The 21,386-nt window shown below is 40.7% G+C and overlaps 1 protein-coding gene across 1 annotated transcript; it reads left to right on the forward strand.

Annotated features, from left to right (window-relative positions):
* The first annotated feature begins 393 nt into the window (after nucleotides 1-393).
* PELI1 (pellino E3 ubiquitin protein ligase 1) lies at nucleotides 394-19,566 on the forward strand. The gene is made up of 7 exons (XM_009576459.1): nucleotides 394-574; nucleotides 10,579-10,723; nucleotides 11,828-11,957; nucleotides 13,547-13,648; nucleotides 15,666-15,863; nucleotides 15,975-16,163; nucleotides 17,060-19,566. The coding sequence occupies exons 2-7, from the start codon at nucleotides 10,653-10,655 to the stop codon at nucleotides 17,624-17,626; spliced, it is 1,257 nt and encodes a 418-aa protein (XP_009574754.1). The 5' UTR covers nucleotides 394-574; nucleotides 10,579-10,652; the 3' UTR covers nucleotides 17,627-19,566.
* The last annotated feature ends 1,820 nt before the right edge of the window (nucleotides 19,567-21,386 follow it).

Below are 21,386 nucleotides of genomic sequence, written 5' to 3' on the forward strand. Positions count from 1 at the left end.
ATGCCTGAAGAGTTTCTGCCGGTTTAATTCTCACCGTATTAAGAAATCACATTTTGTGTGGGAAGTGAGGAAAACTAGCTGGGCTAATAAGTGATGATTAAAAAAAAGAAAAGAAAAAGAAAGGTATAGCATGCATGAGTACAGTTATGTAAGAGAAGCGGAGAAGGAAATAGATCAGCGTTTCTCCGAGAACCTCATCCACAGAGCTGCCGGGGAATTGGGCTGCAGGATTGTTCTCAGCACACCCTCCGCTTCCTTTTTTCCTTTTTGGGGCCAGAGATGGATGAATTTATGGAGTGGCGAGCGGGATGCAGGCTCTGACTCCAGCCAATGGTGCGTGGCACGGTGGTGTTTACCTAGCTTACGCAAGGCAGAGCCAGCCCCTTTTTAGTCAGAAGGCGCTACCCACCTGCCTAAGTAAAAGCACACAGAGCAGAGGCACTCAGTCTGGCAGTTGCTGGGGGTTTAAAAGAGTTGATGGATTTCGGCTGGTTTTAAACAAGATTGAAGGGGTGGTTTGGGTTTTTTTTTCTTTTCTGCTGTGCAGCAATACTGAAAGGATAAAAAAATACTGGTAAGTGCTCTGCATGCCATTGCTTTTCCCTTCTAGTGTTGTATTGTTTCAGTCTCTCTTCTAAAAGCCTCCTCGGCTGCAGTGTTTTTCACTGAGAAGTTGAAAGATAGTTCAGTGATGTGGTCGAAAGGAAATCTGAGAACAGGCAGTGTGTCTGCGGGCTGCCCTTCCACCTAAAACAGGAAGAGACGTTCAAAGGGCATAGTATAATAAATGCTTCTTGTTCTTAAGAAGTGTCAGTCTCTTCTCATTTTTAGGGTGCAGCGCAAGATGCCTTGAAACTGTCAGCATTATCTAATAAAATCATACCAAGGAAAATTTCTCATAGAGCTGTTAAATATTTGTATTGTCTAAACCAAAAAAAGGCTTTAAATGTAATTGTAACTCCTGTTTTTGCAAGATAATATAGTATGCTATGTGAAAAGAGTTTAGTGTAATACAAACACCTATTTAGCTGATACTTTGGTACATAAACTGCCTCATCAGGAAGTCAGAGGCTCATAAAAAGCAAAATGGTAATGTTGAGATCTGTAGAACAAGAAGTCATTGTGGTTTTCTGCAAGCACAGGGTCCTCAGCTGTGTATTCTAGTTCAGGTGCATCAGACAGTACATTTCCCTGGGCTCAGTCATCAAAGCATAAAAAGCTCCATCTGTTTGCGTAATGGCCCTTTTAAAAATAAAATGCCTCTGTTTTGGTATAAACTCTTAATCTGTGTATGGAAGTTGTGCTTCTGTCACTGACTTGCAATGAAAGTTGCTTATTTTTGAGGTAATACTGTGTAATTTGTCTGAAGGCAGTAAAGAGGATAATTTTAAAGGATCCTGACTGCAAAGTTCTCTGTATCAGAACCGTACTTTTGCCACATTGTACCAGTATTCTACAAAGTTTTTTGTTTTCCTGCTTTTACTTTACAAGGCACTCGAATAGGTAGGATACAGATAGGTAGTGCTATGGCTAATGAAGACATCACGTTGTCCTAGCCTCTATTGTATCATTTTATGGCTTCATTCATTACAGCTTAAATAATCTTCATTTGATAATCTGAGTATGAAATCAGAACTACCCCTTTTTAACAAAACGTACAGAGTTTGTAGTAACAGCTGAAGTGCAAGTACAGCCAAAAGCTCATGTAGAAAGCTGCAAATTAATCATCTTAAGTAGCTTGTGTGAGTAACTTTCACAGGTAGCTCAGCTGATTGAGCTACAAGTACAACCTGTAGCATTTGGCCCTTGTGCTGCAGGGGCGGTCAACGGAGGAGCTTTGCCTTGTGTGAGGTTGTGTGCTTCATCACTGGTATATCCGAAAGCTGACGAGGAGGACATGGGTGGTAAGGGCGTGTAGACCACATGTACATGTAGCAGTTTAACTGGTGAAGAACTTTTTCTCAGCTAATTAAGGTTATAGATAAAATTGCAGTGACGGCTTTAAAATAGACACCTTGTGCTAAAAGACAAATGTTTTCAGCTTCCCACACGCAGTCTGAATTACATCATTTATAACCTGTAGGAGGCTATCGTGGTTTCCTCAGGGGAGGATCAGCTGTTACTTTTTGTAACTGAAAAAAATGCTGGATTTTTTTTTTTCCAGGGGGAATATTTTCAGAATTTATTTTTGCCAGTCTGTCAGAGTGGCTCGTTAGCGGTTACATAAATCTTCCAGGTTTAATACGCCCGGCCACATTCTCATCCCAGCGACAGCAGTTCAGAATAACAGAACTGAAGTTAGCAGAGGTCTGATTGAAATCAGGCCCCTGTGCTTAGATGGTTTTTTCCATCTTCTGAACAGGAATGCTATTTTTGAGTACTGTCATAAAGTACAGATTTTCATATAGGCACCTATAATAGAAGTCTTGTTCTAAAACACTTGCCTTGTTCATTGAACAAGGATGCTTGTCCTCACAGTGCTGTTCCTGACTTTCCGAAAATTGCTGAAAAACGCTCAGACTTTCTCCCGAGACTGAAACAGAACTTGAAGCAGGACACTATATGCTAACCCCACTAAAACTGCTGGTTTTTAGACTGCAAAAAGATAGCTGTAGCCTTGGTGCAAAGTATAGGTTTGCTCTTGTGTATCAAGTTAATGCCTGTTTGAAAGTGTCTACAGGCAATGTGCCTTTTTTTTTTGTCTGTGCTGTGACTCTTGCATGACTTGGTTCCAGGATGACCAGCCCACTAATGGCAGATGTCTGTGGTAAAAAGATGCTTTCATTCTGTTTATGAGAATGAAAAACCCCTTTACTGAGATTTTACAGATGTTCTCAAGGCACAGCAGCAGATAGTTGTTTGCATTGTTTTATGCTTGGTCTCCTGTGCAGGAGAGACTGCTTGCTCATTTCAGAGCTTGGCCTTGTTGTCTTACTTTCAATGCTTTCATATCATAAAATACTCTTGTGTGTATAGTGGATGACTAAGCTTATTCAGAGGTTATAAAAGAAAAGGCAAACAGGATAGACTAAGGAAAGAATAAGCCATACAAAAGCAAAAGGCTGGACTGATTTTCCATACTCCCAAGGCTTAGTCTTTTTTTTTTTTGGTGCTGAAAAACTCCCTTTTCTGGAAAGGAGAAGATTAATTATCCTTCCTTGCAAAGGTAAAGTAGGGTTACTGATCTAAAGTGACAATGCAATTTGAATACGTAACAGCTGCATCGCTATACCTTTCCTGTGCATCTGTAGTGAAGGATGCAAGCTATAGACAGAATTTGGCTAATCTTGAAAGTAGAATATAAAACCTGCTGAAACCAGGTATGTGTGTGAAGGAAACGTGAGCTTGTTTTTTAAACTGGAAACTGGGAGAAGTGTGAAAACTATGGCTGATAAACGCATACTCTTCTGCATGCTCTTACCTAGGTGATCACTTCAGTAAAAACTATTTTAATAAAAGCTTTCAAAAAGATTGCCAGGAAAAACAGTGAAAGGAGAATAACTTTTCAGTGGTGATTTAACCATCATGTATAAGAAAGTGATTTCTCAATCTTTGTCTCAGCTTTCAGAAACATAGTGATGCAAGGAGCTGATTCCTTGTTGCTCACACCAGTGTAGATCAGCAGTAACATCACTGATATTGTCTGTGAAATCTGGCAACCTGGACTTGATGGGGACTTGTAATCAAACAAGAAGACAGTCTGCTAGGAATTACTTTGGGTTTTTTTACTTCTTTCTCGTTACTTTCTGCCTCTTCCTTCTTCCATGCTTGCAAATACCTTCATCTTGAGAGACTAGTATTCTGCACGGATCCTTTGTGTCTCACAGTGACTTTAACTTGGATATTCTGGTCCTTTAAATCTGGAAGTCAAGATTTTGCCTTTGAAGGGATGAGACGTAACGATAGAGGAGAATATGCAGCACTGAATTACTGTGCATGTGTTCAGAGGAATTTGGTTTCTGATCTCGCAGCTGCAAGATTGCCTAGTGGAAATTGGAGTGCTAAAGAGCTTAAATGTGTAAATGGACGTTGGCAAACTTGGGTCCTACTTGTGTTTTGTTAGGTAACTGCACAATTCTTTGTTTGAAGAGCAGTACGGGGTTTTAAATCCAAATAAAGCTATAGACAGTAATATGTAAATCTCAGGAGGATAAGGATAAAATTTTGTTTCATTGGTAATGGAGTTGTTCATAATTTATGTCTAACTGATCAAAAGTGCACCTCAGGTGCATATTTCAGTTGCTTGATAAAATTGTGTTGGGCTTCCTAAAATTAATTGTATTCCTAGAATAATTTAGGTTGGGAGGTTGTCAGTCCAGTCCCCCTACTCAAAGCGGGACTGGCCTGCCTTAGATCAGGTTGTTCAGGGCCACATGCAGCTGAGGTTTGAATATCTCCGAGGATGGAGATCCCACAGCCTCTCTCGATTATTTTTTTCCCTAATAGCTAATAGGATTTTCTGTGTTGCAGCTTGTTTATTGCCTCTTGTCCTGTCACTGCATACCTGTGAGAAGGGCTGGATTGTATTTTGTCCATATCCCCCCTGATTTAACACAGAATTGCTGAGGGAAGAGCTGGATATGAGAATTGCAAGGATAGTGAATGGAGAACTACAAATAGCAAATTGTATAAAAACAAAAAGTCAGTAGACAGGCTGTCTTGTGCTTTATTTCTAAAAGCCAAAAAGAATCCAAACCCTAGAATATGTAGATACAGAACATAAAGAAGATAATATTACAAAAATGGAAAAAAAATTCCAATTTTTGCATCTGAATCAGCATATTTTTATTTTAATATACTCATTGACAGAGGACTTCTTTTTATACTGTGTAAGTGGTTTTTTTACGCAGTATTTTAGAAAAGGGCTAGTCTGGCACTAGCTACGGTTGCTAGCAGCCTATAATGCTGGCTCTGTGTTTAGAAAATGATGGTAATTTATTACAAAGAGACTTTTATTCTAGTATTTTTAGCTCACAGCCGAGTGTTTAATGAATCTCTGCTTGGGCTCATTGAATTTATGTTCTCCCCTCCCCCTGCCCCATTTTAACCATTAAGATACTGCTATTCTTGCTGCAATTCCAAAAGCTGTACTTCGTCTACTAAATAGCAAACTTATTCAGAAGGTGCTGTGCCTCAGTGCAAACAAGATCTGAAGACTTTCTGTGGAAGCCACCAAAGACTAGTTGTGTATGAGTCTCGTGATCAGAAAAGGCAGCTGAATGATGGAGGATGCCTGGTAAGCTAAAGCTGATAGTTCAAAACCAGCTGGGGCTGTTTAGCCTGGAGAGAGGAGGCTGAGGGGAGACCTCATCGCGCTCTACAACTACCTGAAAGGAGGTTGTAGCGAGGTGGGGGTCGGTCTTTTCTCCCAAGTAACAAGCGATAGGACGAGAGGAAATGGCCTCAAGTTGCGCCAAGGGAGGTTTAGACTGGACATTAGGAAAAACTTCTTTACTGAAAGAGTGGTCAGGCCTTGGAACAGGCTGCCCAGGGAAGTGGTGGAGTCACCATCCCTGGAAGTATTTAAAAGACGTGTAGATGAGGCGCTTAGGGACATGGTTTAGTGGGCATGGTGGTGTTGGGTTAACAGTTGGACTCGATGATCTTAGAGGTCTTTTCCAACCTTAATGATTCTATGATTCTATGATTCTAAAATTCATTATATCTCTAGGTCCCCCACTGAAAATGGCATGTTCAGTCAAAGTGGACAGACTCTTAAACTCTTCATCTACTCTTCCAAAAGCATGGTTTGCTAGGTCTGCTAGAACAGCCTGCCTGCAGTTTCGGAGACTAGTGTTTGAATGCAGCAGGGGAGAGTACAATGGTACGGCTTTGCCTTCTACTTGAATGTAATCGGAAATCTGTGGCTTGCCTTCTGCGACTCAAGTGAATATTGAACAAGAAGGCTTTTAAGAAACTGGATTTCCATTCCTAAAACAAATTTAAAATACTTTTTCAGTTTAGATGTCATCTCTTTCCAGTCCCTCAAAACAGTTGCACATGACAGTATTGTGCAAGTTACCTTCCATGAGCTTTCTCCTGGCTCTGGAGGAACCACTGTTAAGAATAAAAATGTATTATTGTTCATGAGTTCTTCCTGTTTCAGTTTCCTATTTTTCAGACTAAAAGGCGCTAACTGGTACCCATCGTGTTTTTGTGCTAACTGCAAATAGTTGTGCTCACCTCTTACCCAATCAAGTAGTGCCCACCTGAAACAGTTTTCTCTGTGTGCAAGTTGCTTTACTCACGAACTCTACTATATTTTATAATACAGGACTGTGCACAGGTAGGGGTTTTCAGGCTTTGGTCTCTTCTCTGTAGCAGAAGCAGAGATCTTGAGGTGAAAATTTGCTGCTACTAGTTCTGTGATTTTGGAAGAATGCAGGATGGGGTGGGATCTTATAATTAACACCTTATTCCTATCAGCATGGAAGGGTCTTGGAGAAGTTTTGGAACAGTCAGTTGTTCAGAGCCTGCTTCAATGAAGCTTGCTCTGCTGGTGGCTGGAGATGCTGCTGCAAAGTTAATGGTCATTGCAAAACCTAACTTGCACATGTTTGCTCAAGCAGTCAGTTGCTTAGTTGTATACTGGCACTATAAGGCCAAGTTGTCTTTTTAACATACTTAATTAGCCTTTCCTAGCATGTTTAAGAAGTCTCTTGTAGTATTCTAGGAATAAAAACTGGACAGGTTATTCTGCAAGAGAAGGTTCATTATATAAATTAGTGGATCCTTCCTCTGAACTCAAGAGCATTCTCTCCTGTAAGTTCTTAAATGCTTTATCCAGCTTTAAATGATCCGTAAGCCTGCTCTGTTTCAGGAGTGGAGATGTTATCCCGTGGCCTATTAGACTCCTCTCCAGTGGGAGAACACTTGAGTTTTATTTGCAGACATCGGATTTCACTTGAACTAGTCTTCAGGACCTCATTGGAACACTATAATTAATCTTTGTTATTTCTGGGAACAAAATGAGTCTTCCTTTTGGGTACAGTGCATCAGGCAGATCATTCTGGGTGAGAAGTAGCATGTATGTTATGCTGATTTTTTTTTTTAGGGGCTCTGAATTTTGTATGTGCTTGAGTTGAAGTTACTGGGTGTTAGTAGCTGTGAAAGTGATGTGTGCAGCTCATAAAGGTTCTGAGACATATTTAAAAAAATTAAATTCAAACATTCAAGCCATGCCTTTGAAAATGTAGGAACAAGCTGCTTTACTTATGGTTGCTCTAGATTGCTAATTCTTGAACCTTCCTTAAGTCAAATAACAAGTGGGCTTCCATTATATGTGCTGGTCCCAAAATAAACTTGGCTGGATTTTTTTAAATGTGAAACAAAAAATGTGCAAGGGGGAGCTGAGCATTATATGTTGGACACTTTCCCTCGTATTAAGGTGTTCTGGTTAACTTCTTGCATTGCTGAAGTCTGTCACTTGGAACTGTGGGCCCCTTTTATGGTTTCTGCTCAGTTATCTCCTAAGAGGAGGTCACTGGCCACCTGTGCAGGTAACTCTTTAAAGTAGAGTCTCCTTTAACTGTTCATGTGTAATTACTTTCAGTGAGACTCAGAAGCTGACTGTGTGACTGGGAGATGTATTTTTTTAGCTTTCCATTAAATTGTTCACTTGAGTGAACAGAAGAGAAGTTACGCCGAACCTTGTCTTGTACTAATGGCAAAAGTTAAAGTTATTTTTAATGCTTGCCTTCCCACCTTCTCTAAGTGAATGGATTAGCTTTTTCAAACGCCATAGCATTGGGTGGATACTATTCAAATCTTTTTTTTACCCTGCCATGGTATTTACTTGTCCTATGCTATTTCCTAATGGGCGGTGTTATAGATTTCGTAGCAGTATTTCTTCTGAGTTGTTAAATGCCAATTCAAAGGACAACCATTATGTGTTCTAGCAAAGAAATGCAAAGCATTGCATGTGAAATGCAGTGGCCAAGGTGAAATGAGTTGTATGTGGGGAAGACTGAATTGCAGGGGAGAGACTGCTGAGGAGATCAATATTCAAGCAGAAAATAGGTTAATCATTTGGGAGGAGATTAAAATGTTAGGAGCTGTTTTTAGAAGACAATATATAAGCAACTATAATGCAAGAAGATTTTAAAATAAAGCAAAACAAGAAATGCTGAAACTGATAGCAGAAGTACTTCATAGTTAGTATATTTATATCCTTGTATCTATATACAGATAAATACTTAAGATTTATACTCACTTAAGTAGAAATACTTCAGAAAGGAGGTAGAGAACCAAGTTCGTGGTTAAGCACCAAGAGCTAGATAGTTTAGTATTAATGTCAGTAAACCACCCCTGCAGTGTCTTCAAAGGCACATGGTTTCAGAGAATTGCTGGTGTGGTGCTCCAAGGGGGGTTGTGATGCCAGGAGGCAAGGAAGACCCCAGATGGCCATAGCAAACATGAAAATTGGGAATACAGTTAGTGTTGTGGGGCTCTGTTTATCAAATGGGACAATCTCCACTTCGATGTGTTACGGCTACTGGCATGATAGGAGTTTAAGGACACGTTTTCATATGATAAGTTTGCTTTAAATTCTTCATTTTAGAATTTTAAAGGCAAAACCTTGGGCCCCACCTACAACAGTAAATATCCTCACCATCCCAGTTAACTTACTGCTACACGTGGGTCAGCAATCTAGAAATGCTTCTGAGCAAACTATACTGCTTTGCTCTCTCCTGTGCTGCTGTTGCTATTCCTGTGTGACAGATGGGGACCGTTGGATCAATGTAAGGCACTTTCTGCACCAGCTAATTGGTGGGTGCCATAAGGCTTGAACCAGGATAGCTGACTAGTGAAAATGCACGCTGCTTCCTATGCAACAAAAATACATTGGTGTAACTGTCGTGTAGACGGGACACAGACACTTCACAGTAGTGTTGTGCAGATCAGGTTTATTACAACGCGCTCACACATCTCGCAGTGGGTCAGGATACCGTTGTGATAATGTTCATGTGTGCTAACCACAAAGACAATCTTCAGTTAACTTATTATTCTGAGCACTGTGAAATCCGCAGTACCCAGGCTTGAGAGCAAAGAAGGAGAGGTTTGGAAAATAATGAGAAATGAAGGGAAAAAAGAAAGGTTTCAATTTAGCTTCCTGGTTGTATTCTGCAGGCATCACAGCAAAAGTTTGGAGGACAGCAAGAAGGCTTTGCATGTATGTGTGTGAAGCCCTCCCAAATACGTGGGATAGCATGTAAGAAGGAAAGGAAGGAGCATACTGAATTTTCAGATAGCACTGTGAGCTGACTGCAGGTGGGGATCAACATATCTGTGCTGAATAAGAAATTGGTAGATTGAGAAGAGATGTTGAAGGCCAAGCGTCTCTGTGAAGGAGCAAAGATGATCGGGAGAGGGTAGAGATCAGGTCAGTAAAGGGCTCTTGCATCAGCTTCTGAACGAATGTGAGCAGGGCATCAAGCACTGCCACATCCTTTTCTCTGTTGTTAGGACAGAAGATGGGGTAGATAAAATCTGCATGATGACCTCTTTTCTGCTAATATCTACGGTCTAGGTGAGGTAGAAGAAAAGGGAGATACAGCATTGTAGTCGTGATAAAAGTTGGTGACAGGATGCAAGAAATGTTATGTGGGCCAAAATGTGTATTTGAACAGAAGGCAGAATTTTAACTATCAGTGCTAAAAAAAACTTAACAGCTTTTTGAGTTGGTATGAAAACTTATTTGGAAGAACCAGGGGAATGTTCTTCTTTCTGTTAAAGAAAGCCTCAAACAGGCTAGCATCAGCTTTATTCTTTATTGAGCAAGTGCTCTGTTGGGTAGGCTTTCTCTATAGGAAGGTCAGGGATGGGTTGGGTAGGTCAGAGGTGTCTGGAAATGTTACTAATGAGAAGCTGTAAAAAATACAAGTGTGAGCTATTCCTCAAAGCAGAAGTGTGATAAAAAATTGCACTTCAAGAGACTGTTCTCGTTAAGAATTATGTGGAATTCCCTCAGGAAATCTCCTTCAAACAGCTGTTTCTATCGCTTTTGTCTCTGGGTAAACATGAGAGATCACATTGCACACCCCAAACTTGTATGATAGACTCACTATCAAATTGTCATACAACTTCCTTCCATCTGCAAATCCAGAAATTTCTTGGAAAGCTCTGAATCAGATACTTTCTGTGAAAACGTCTCCCTCTCTAGCTAGTGGACTGGTCTTGCTTTGTTTTCTTTTTTCTCTTTAAATTTAATCCCTGTCTGGCTCTACTTCTTGATAGTTGAACCAAACATACTAAATGAAGCTATATACTATTTATACTGAAAACTATCATGAAGGAAAACTGTGGATGTTTTATCAAGGCCATACTGGAATTTTCTAAATGCACTCTTGTGTTTTTTGTGATCTGGTGGTTCTTCCAGGCAACTCAACCTTAATTGATGTGGTTTTATATGCATTATGTTTTATATGCATTTTTATGTTTTTAAAATTATTTCAGGCAAAACCAAAATATGGAAAACACAAAATATTGTGCCTACTGTATCAGATAGGCGTGCAGCTTTGTGTAATTGATGGCTTTGAGTCTTTTCTCTTACACTTAATTTTATCTTTGTTTTTACAGGAAATAATGAAAAAAGTGTGCCACAACTCTTGATCAGAGACCTGAAATTTGAGAAGAAGTCATTAGCTAAGCTCATGTTTTCTCCTGATCAAGAAAATCATCCATCAAAAGCACCAGTAAAATATGGTGAATTGATTGTATTAGGGTAAGTGTTTGTGTCTTGGTTGGAAGTGAGAATGAGGGTAGAATTTCAGGGTGCACTTAAAGCAGATAAAATGCAGGTTACTGTGAGAGGTGGTCCCACAACCTCTCACTTAAACTCCCCCTTTTGCAGTGTATCTAGTGAGCGTGCAACTAAACGGTGAGTTGATCAGCTTTTCTTTGGTAGCGGATCTCATGTAAGGGAGGGAGTGGAGGGAGAACTGCCTTTTTCAGGGGCAGCCAGGCGTTAACATGGTATATTGGAAAATTGCATTGCAGCACGCATACTTTTTTGTGACAGTGTGAGTGTAGCAGTAGGGCTCTAAACAGTTGGGTAGATGTAAGTCTATTTTCAGCTCTTGTGTTCTTCCCAGGTAAGTGTTTCGTGACAAAGGCAGCCGATTTGTGAAGGATTTCCTAGTTGGTTCCAGGTTGTACCTAGACAGATGACTAATGTGACAATGTGGAAGGAGGGGTGCCCTAGGACTTTAGGTAAAATGAAAGGAGTTTTATAAGAACGTGGTAGCTGACTCTATAATATCCAAGTGCAGACAGAAGATTTTAATAAAGCAAGTTTGCTGGCTGGCCTGTTCATATTGACATGTTCAAAGTGAGGGTCTGAGGGTTTTCTGGTGGATTAGATCAGTCTCAGAGGACAGTATGTCTATTTCTTACAATGTTGGGGGTTTTTTTGACCAAAATTCTCTAAAATACTAGCTCTCCACCAGGCTTGGTGAGTGTTCAGATTCTTTCATTTAAAGTGTGAACACATCACATAGAGATAAAGATACAGATAGGCTATATAACCTTACTTGTTTTCATGTTCAGGACCAGAGTCTCTTTTGCTTTTCAATAGTAGCTTTGAGATTAATCTGAGTAGCATTCCTTGCCCTACAAGCTTTGTGTGCATAAGCTGTAATTCCATGGGCATGTTTCAATATTGTGTTTATCAATTCTCAGATTTAAATAGATGTGATTAATTGGAAATCTGTAATTTTTTTCAATACCGTACTAATTAAGAAGACTTTATGCTTGTGGGTCTGTATCTTGTGAGAAGCTAAGTAATATAGGAAGGTGGACTTTGTTCTTTTTCTGTCTTTTTTGATAGGTACAATGGGTCTCTCCCAAATGGAGATAGAGGAAGAAGAAAAAGTAGGTTTGCTTTATTTAAAAGGCCCAAGGCAAATGGGGTGAAACCTAGCACTGTGCATATTGCCTGTACCCCTCAAGCAGCAAAGGTAAGCTTGATTTGTCTAGTTAAGTCTTATTTCTCCTGCTGTCTAAAGAGTTCAGTGAAGTCAGTCCTGTTAGACTGAGATGAAATGACGTAAAAAGCATGAAGTTCTGGCTGCGAAAAGAATGGTTCGTGTTTATCCAAGGTTTTTTGGTACGTGTCAGGGTTAGCAAGAAACCATTCAGCAAAACAAATCTGGTGCCCAATCCTTGCCGTGTCCAGAAAGAAAAATGTTTATTTTTGAAACATGAATGTTCAGGGCACAGGCTAGTCATGTAAAACACTTTCTGGTTTGTTTTCCTTCCAAACTCACTACAGACATCTGTTCTAGCCTTCCTGTTTTCGCACTCATTCATGCTTTAGGGCTAACTTTGCTTCACGTGAAGCTGACTTTGAAACTGTCCTTTGCCAAAGCTCTGAGTGCACTTGCTATTCCGTCCAATGGGTAGGACTTCCCCAGGGACAAGGACAGGTGGGTTTTGCAGGGCACGTTTTATACTGCTCGTAATCAAGTTCAGAGTTCCCATTAAGAAGCAATAAAGGAAGGGCTTAGGTCCTGAAGTTGAATTGTATTTCATGTCAGAACTAATATATTATAGCTAAGGTATTACCATGAAATACTTCTGTACTGTGGCGATTCAAGTGTATGTGCAATTATGTTCAATAACAAATGGAGCATTTTTACTAAAACCAATGGAATTTGAGAATGCTTAGTGGTTGTTTAGAGATCTCCAGTGTCAAGATCAGGCCCTTAAATACAGTAGTGTTAAGTGTTTGACTCCCTAAATACCTTGACACTTAAGAATATTGATTCCTAAATTCAGGGAATGGCATAAAGTATTCTGAAATCAAAAGCATTTTGGTAACCAAAGTTCTTGTAATAGAATTATATCTATAGGAGATTTGTGAAAAGAACATTTATTTTTGCTAATTCTTTATGGTCTTCAAGTAAGTGCTATTTAGAAGCACTTTTAGAATAGTGTTCAGTTCCTAGTAGGTAGTTGCAGAATGAAAATCTGGACTAACAAACTGAAACAAACTGCTACAACTTCTGCAACCTGTGCTGAGTTTCTCCATTTTTACCCTGTTTACCACCACTACTTGTTAGGTTTTTTTGTCTATATATCTTATTAATCATCACTGATTTTAGTATGAATTCGGATCCTGTTTTTAGAATGAAGTTCCTAAGTTTTTGTCCTCACTTTGCTGTTGGCAAAGTTCAGGCTGAGAAGGCCGTGAAGGTGTTAGGTTCAATTTTAGCCTTTGCACTCACTCGTTTTGTTCTTTTGTGTTAAGGCCAGTGTTGCTTTAACACGAAGCATGACTAATAGTATGTCTTGGTTACGTGTATTTTGTTGCAGCGTGCGGTGAAGAGACCAGTTTGGTCTGTTGCTGAATCAATCCTGCAGCTTTTTTTAATGGCCAGGATTGGTTTTTGTGAAGTTTAACTACAGGTGTGTCACTAACAACCATCTGTGTTAATGCATTAATTGAGCAGAACAAGAGCCTGGTTATATATATTGTCTGCTTTGCTGCTGTATTCAGTAGAGTTATTGTTCACTGGTTCAATAATATTTGGCATTTTTTCCATAGGCAATAAGTAATAAGGACCAACACAGCATATCTTACACTTTGTCTCGGGCCCAGACAGTAGTAGTTGAATATACACATGACAGCAACACAGATATGTTCCAGGTATGTGAAGTAAATATGATATATAAATGTATTCTCACTTTTGGTAGTTTCTAACAAGACATCCTCTCAACAGGCTTTTTCCCTCAGACCCAGAAGTTCGCATGTGTCACTTTCTGCACTTTACTATTCGGAGATGTTTAATTCTGTTCATTCCCAAGGCCATCACCTGAACAAGGCTGTATATCTGTGCATCTCTTTTAGCCTTGGTCAGAGGTGAAAGTTCTTTTTTTGTGACTAATGCACAGGATTATGGTTTTGCCTTTGATTGCTGGTCTGCAAGTCACGTAACCTGTCTCCTAGTCCCTCCTTGCAAAATGAAGAATAAAGTGCACAGTTCTCTTTAAGGACTTGGAACTTTGCTTCTAGCATTTACAAAGGCATTTGGAATCAGCCAGTTGGAGACGGGGTAGAAGAAATACAATGGGAAACTACAGAAAAGGTTTTGACACAACTATTATGAAAAATACCCTTAAGTCCTTTAAGCAAACAGAGAAATAAGTCTAAAGCGCTGGGAAATATGGAGAGAGGAGGCCCAGTTCTGATGTGCTGGCAGTTCAGAGCAACTTTGCTGCAGTTCCTGTATGTATGAGAAGGAACCACAAACACATTTGCAGCTGTGGTGTGCGCTCATATCTTATAATAGTTTCCTGTTTTTCTCAAAAGGAAGGGTTGTGTTTTGGGGGGTTTTTTGTGTGCTTTGTTCCTTCTGATTCCTGGACTGATCTTGCGTTGATTTTTTTTTTTTTTTGTTGTTGTTGCTAATTTGTGGCATAAAGTTTTGCTGTCACAGCATTTAGCTGTGACGCCACTGCGGGATCTAAGGAGGTGGGAGGTGTTGGTAAGTGGTGGAGGAAGCTGCTATGCAACTGCAAATACCTACAACAGAGCAGAAGGGCTGTAACGCACTAACTGCAGCATAAGCTATTGTTTGTGTAAGTGTTCTTTCTTCAGGCGTGCTGTGGCATGTAGGCTGCTCTAAAATTGCCAGTGGCAATCCATGTGTACTGATGGGCTGTCCTGCTTAAGAAGCAATAGAAAAATACATTCTGACAAAGCAGTTTCAGTCTCATGAAAGCTCTCCAGCCTTCACCAAAAAGCACCTCAGGCTTTTGGGTCTCCTGCCCAGCAGTTAATCAGTCTTAATATAACCAGCTATTTTATAAGAGGCTGTTGAGAGCTCTGGAAGTGAGTGAAAGATAGTACTGTGTAAGTGGGTTTTAAACCTGGCTATGTTAATGTTTGGGAGAGGGATATAACATCTCTTTATGCTTTATACGGAAAAGGACAAGATGAGTTGACTGGAAAAGCAGTGAAACCCATGCAATTCTATCAAACCTGGTAGAGTTGTGTGAGACTGCAAAACTCATTCTTCCATGCAACCAGAAAAGAAGGTGCAGCTATTAGGAAAATCTGGTTGTAGTCTGATGTTGTATTCCCGTTGTGTTCTGTGTATATTAACGTAACCCCTCCCCGCCACAAGCGTCTTGTACCTGGTCTTTCCTGAAGAAGATTTGCTGCTTCTCAGTGCCCCACCGGAGCTGGAGAGTCAACTCACATAATCTAATTTTCCTATATCTACACCTCCACCTACTCTGGCATTGTTCAGAATATTCTGGGCATGCAAAGTGACTGAATACCACTTTTCTTCCACCTAACTGCAGCTTCCTAGCTGTTTTGGCGCTGCTGCAGCTGGTCTGGCTGACCTGAGTGTAACCTTTCTGATTAGAAGGCCTTCAATGGGAAGTCGTCCCAGAATTGATTTAATTACGTCATTTTATTTCCCCTTCTTTCAGTTCGCTATACTCAGCCTTCAGAATAACTTTGATCAAAGGTGGAATAACTCATCAATTCAGATTAGGCTTTAGAAACCTAAATTTAGATTGGTGGTGGGGAATGCTTCAAACTGGAATGTCATGATTTTTTTCTTAATCACTTTTAAATGTTTTGAGTTTGAATATTCCTAGACCCAAAGGAAAATTTCTAAACAGTTTTTTTTTTTTTTTAAATCCCTTTCCAGATTGGTCGGTCAACGGAGAGTCCTATAGACTTTGTCGTGACAGATACAGTTCCTGGAAGTCAGAGTAATTCAGATACACAGTCTGTGCAGAGCACTATATCAAGGTTTGCCTGTAGAATCATATGTGAACGTAACCCTCCTTTTACAGCAAGAATATATGCTGCAGGATTTGACTCCTCAAAAAACATCTTTCTTGGGGTAAGGGAACTCCTCCTTTTTTCCTCGAGTTCATTGCAGGCTTATTTTTAAACTAATTCATAGCTCCACTTCAGCCAAATTAAAAGTTTTCATTGATGTAATTTCTCTTAGGAGAAAGCTGCGAAGTGGAAGACATCAGATGGGCAAATGGATGGACTAACCACAAACGGAGTTCTTGTTATGCATCCCCGTAATGGATTTACAGAAGACTCCAAGCCAGGGGTGTGGAGAGAGATATCTGTGTGTGGGAATGTGTTCAGCCTCCGTGAAACCAGATCAGCTCAGCAGAGGGGAAAAATGGTAAGAGTAGTGACCGATGTTTTAGGCAGCCTGTTTAAAATGGGTAACCGTAAGTGGTACAGCTTAGGCATAAACAGAGGCTGGAATCTGCCTCATTCAGTGTAGATGTCACCTCTGTAATTAGTTACACTGACTTCTTATGTGTCTGTGTTCATACATGAAGGTGTCTTGCTCAACCTGAATAACTGACATACGTCTGCAAACTAGTACTTAATTGCAAATCTAGACTGCTCTCCTAAATAGAGTTGCCAGTCTACTATGCTCTTCTGCAAATTGTTATAGTTATGCGCACATTTTAAAGAGTTCCTGATTCTTCCTCTTGAGTTTATGCTTTTAAGGTTTTCCCACTTTTCTTTTTTTATAGAATAATAAAGAATAATTATAGTTTTATTGACACGTCCCTATATACCTGGATGTCCATTTCCACCTTGGCATTCTGGGTTTTCCTCTTCCTCTTGTTTCCAAAGCATTGGCAATATTTCCAGGAGGTGATTGCTTTTAATATGACTTGGGATCTGTTTCCAAAAAGAAATGCTACATGAACACTTATTTAAGTGATGCATTTAGCTAGGAATGCTGACAGCTGACTTTTTCTGGAGAAGAGGAAAGCCAGGTCTAAAGGTGTGTTTGAAGAAAACAGTCTAAAATGTGATGGAGGACTAAACAAGACTTGTCAAGAAGTCTGTTTTGGTTCTTGTCTTTTTTTTTTTTTTTTTAAAAAGAGGGGAGGGAGAGGCTGATACTGGGCTCTCTATGTAGGTATCTTGTACAGCACAGTCAGGAGCTGCTTGAAGCTTTTTGTCTGGATCCTTCAGGCAGATGTGTATTATGAGTGCCTTATGTTACTCTTCAGGTAACCTTCGGTGACACCTCTCTTTCTCTTTGTCCATCACAAGGTTGAGAACGAAACGAACCAACTCCAAGATGGCTCTCTAATTGACCTGTGTGGGGCAACACTGCTGTGGCGCACTGCGGAAGGGCTTTCACGCACTCCTACTGTCAAGCACCTGGAAGCACTAAGACAGGAAATAAATGCGGCGAGGCCCCAGTGTCCCGTGGGGTTTAACACCTTGGCGTTTCCCAGCATGAAGAGAAAAGATGTTGTAGACGAAAAGCAGCCGTGGGTGTATCTGAACTGTGGCCACGTCCACGGCTATCACAATTGGGGAAACAAAGAGGAGAGAGACGGCAAGGATCGCGAGTGTCCCATGTGCCGCTCTGTCGGCCCCTACGTGCCTCTGTGGCTTGGATGTGAAGCGGGATTTTATGTGGACGCAGGACCTCCAACTCATGCGTTCAGCCCATGTGGACACGTGTGCTCAGAAAAGACAACTGCATATTGGTCCCAAATTCCTCTTCCTCATGGTACTCACACTTTTCACGCAGCCTGTCCGTTCTGTGCGCATCAGCTGGCTGGTGAGCAAGGTTACATCAGACTTATTTTCCAAGGACCGCTTGACTAACACGTGTGTTACCGAGGACTGCGGTAAACTGATAAGCTAAGCGATTCTGATTTTTAAACCAACTGTTTTTCGTATTCTCTGGGCTTTGCTGGTTTGCATTGAGATGAAGAATTTTTGGTTTTTTTGTTACAACAGCTAAATCCCTCTCTATTCAGAAAAGTCTGGAAATGGAAGAAACGGGGGGAGAAGGGGGAGAACTCCAGCGCTTTTTAGTTAATAATTACTTCTGAAGAGGTGAAGGAAGTGCTGTAGAGTGAACTTCGATGCCTTCCGTTTAATGGTTTTGAATCACATGCCCATGGTGTCGGAAAGTTGTTTCATTCTTTTTGTATATGGAGGGTAAATAGTTCAAGGAACATTAGTTTACAGCTTGGATGCAAACGTTGTAAAATATAACGTGTATATTAACTCTTTTCTATTTATCTTTATTATTGAAAATACGTAGAATGTTTAGCGAGTCGCATGGTCATAGTGTGTTCATCCAGCAATTGGATGTGTAGAGTAGTTCTGGATGGAGAAGGACGTGAGATGGAAATGGTAGAAAAATCTTTTTTAATCTAAAATACTGAGTTCTTAGAATAGTTAAAATGCTTTTTAAACAAAGCTAATGCAAATTATGATGGCATAAAGGTGTGCTTTAACCATGTTGAAAGGTAGCTAAGAAGGACTTCCTAAAATGTCTTTTTGGTAGGACTGTACTTAAGATCTGGTTATGAGGAGAATATTTACCAGACTCTTTGAATATGCAACTTAGTCTAGATTAAGGATTTTTTTTCTCCCTTCATGCTAACACATCTCTTTATTTAGCATTAGTGACATTTGTGAGGGTTTTTCCAATGTTGAAACATTAACAAACCTGAAAGACGAGGCTCATTTTGTTCCTTGCTGTTTGGGGCGGGGGGTGAGGGGAGAGGCGGATGTGTCCGTGCACACGTGTGGGGAGCAGGGAGCAATACGTGAATTGGCCAAAGTCACATCTTGTGACAGGCTTCTCGGTCGGATGTTCTGCCTTTCTTCTGGCCCGTTGCAAACTGGCACGCTTGGGCGCGTGGGAGCCGCGGGCTTCACGGGCTTGCCTTTACCCTGCTGTGAGGAGCTGGGTGCACATACTCACACACGGAACAAAGTTGAAGCCTGGTACCCAAGGGATGCCTGCCTGCGTCCTAGCATCCTTGTGCCACTCGACACAATTGGCAACCTGTTAGGGGAGAGCTTGAGCTGGGACTGGGCTGGACTCGTAGAGCTCGGTGTGGGATGCTTGTGTGAGGTCTGCTCACGCTGCGGTGGGCTCTAGTTAGCAGTCTCTCTCTGCTCTCCCCTCCCTACCCTTCCTTTCCCTCTGTATCCACCAGAAAAGGCCAGTGCACTACATCCAGCTTTGCTGCTAACCCACTGTGCTTCATGGCAAATACACACCCTGACCTTTTTAGGATTGAGTTGAGCTTTTTTGGCCAGCTTCATACTTTTTTTTCAAAATACGTACTGTATAATTGACAGTAGCAAATTTCTGTACTTTATAGCATAGCTTTAATTTTTCCTTTTGAAGCTCTTCTAAAATTTTCTTGGTTTAAAGAGAGACCTATGTTGCTTAGATGTCATGAATTATTTACTTTGACTGTCAATTTTTTCTCCATTTTTAAAAAGAAATTATATATATTGTTTGGTTCACTCAGGAAATGCATGTGTCAGGAAACCTGTATTATAAGTTCAGTTAGCTGTCATGTACAAGTAACTGCTGTTACTCCCTTTCCATAGAAATATAACTGATTTTGACATTTTCCAGATTATATGCATTAAGTAATGAAACTTATGCAGCAAGAAATCCCTGTATTGTAGTTGTTCTAATCATTTTATTCAAACTATAGTATACTGTAGTTTAATTTTTATTTGCAAATTAATTTATTCAAACTACGTGAGTAAACACTTTTCAAAAATAGAAATTCTGGGATTGTCTGTTGCTTTGTTTCCAAGGGATGGGAAAGGTGGCTGGAGATGGCCCTTCTGCTCTCACATAAGGTGTTTGTTCTGCACATGAGGATTAAGATCACAAAAAAGAAGCAACTGTAAAAGAGTTTGCATGTTATCACAGTCATGGATTTGAATGGCTCCTTTCAGATGTGACCTTTCAGTGTGTTTTATATTTAACCCTCCATTAACAAAGATGAGATTCTTGTTCAAAAGACATAGTTAAATGATCTCTTCCCTGAGTAAGTTACAAATAACGAAATGTAAGCAAAAACTTTAACCAAGTGGCTGGGCTCTTGTATAATGTCAAGAGCTCTTGATTTCATCTTCCACAAAATCGGATTGACACTGCCTCTCTGGTCCTGATCTTGTTGATTACCGGGATATGAAAAATCAGAAAAGGACATGATGAAAGCTGCAAAGCAGTATGAGTAATATAAAGACGAATTGTGAAAACAGATTGAGAATTGGCTGGTAGCAGACACACGGAAAGCAGTGTACTCACCCCGTGTTGGAGGCACAGCTGGATGCTGCCATGGAGCTGATAGTGCAGTTGGGTACATGCACATCTGACTGTAGAGGGGACTAAGAGAAGTTCACGCCCAACACATAACCATCATTAAGCCTCTCCCCTGTTAAGATGATACTTTATGCTTTCATTATACTTCTTTACCTGTGCTGCCTCCCTCCCTGCAAAGAAATGCCACACAAGAAGGTGTAGTCTTAGCGGAACCAGCTGTTTCTCTAGGTAGCATTATGCTGAGATAACCCTTCAGAGTCTGCCCCATGCTCTCTGCCTGTTGTGTACTTTTCTTGACCCAAGCTGGCCTTGTTAATCCCATTTTTAAATGGGCAGAACATGGGCATTCAAATGCCTGAGACACGGAAATCCCACTGTCGAAAGCAGGATAGTGGTGGTTGAGTAGTTTGAGGAACAGTTTCCATAAAACATGCAAGCTAAATAAAAGCAGTAGCTTTGACTGCGGTTCCCTATTTGAGTTCCCCCCTGGGCTTCTGTTCTTTAATAAACAATTTAAACAGAAGGTCTTGTGCTCTGTAAACTGTAAAATGAATGTCAGATTAAAAGTAAAATGATCCCTTTGACTCAACCATCTGACTGAAGTGCTCTGAACTGTAAGGCCTTTGCTTCTGAAGAAATTTGGGAGCTGGGAGAAGTGCAAGAAGTTGCACTGTGCTGGCTTTGTGATGATTACAGCTCTACTTGCGTGCAGCCTAAATCAGCCCCCTGTACCTGCAAAAACCAGCCCCGAAAGAGATCTGTGGCCTTAACCTGCTTTCAAAGTTTGTGTGAATGGAAAGAGACATCAATGATGCAACCAGCAGATGGGACAGGACTGTTCCCTGGGAGATCATCGCAGGTATGTGGAACTGATGAGGGAATGCATGTGGAAAATAAGGTGAGTGTAGGCCCTCTTCTAGCCTTAAAGTTTTGTGAAGATCTGCAGAAATGCAACTGGAAATCAGCAAGTAGCTTTCTGCAGTTGGTTTGTGCGTGGCTGCTCTGTTCTGCGCAGTTCTTGTGTGTGATATGTCATGCAGGTGATTTAATGAGCTAATTTGCTTTTCAGCTGTAGGAAATTGCATGGATTTCACACCGGTAAAAGGGAGCAGCTTGGCACAGCAGCTGGCTAATGACCCTTTTTTTTTTGTTTTTTTCTTTTCCCCCCCCAAAGCAGAAGTGGGGCAGCTCCTGGTGTGCTGACTCACAGCAGGGCAGGAGCACATTGCCAGGGAGGTTGCTGGGGGCTTTCCCTAGGAAGGCGGTGGGTAGCCC

This window comes from Fulmarus glacialis, unplaced genomic scaffold, assembly GCF_000690835.1.
Source record: "Fulmarus glacialis isolate BGI_N327 unplaced genomic scaffold, ASM69083v1 scaffold674, whole genome shotgun sequence".
NCBI lineage: Eukaryota > Metazoa > Chordata > Aves > Procellariiformes > Procellariidae > Fulmarus > Fulmarus glacialis.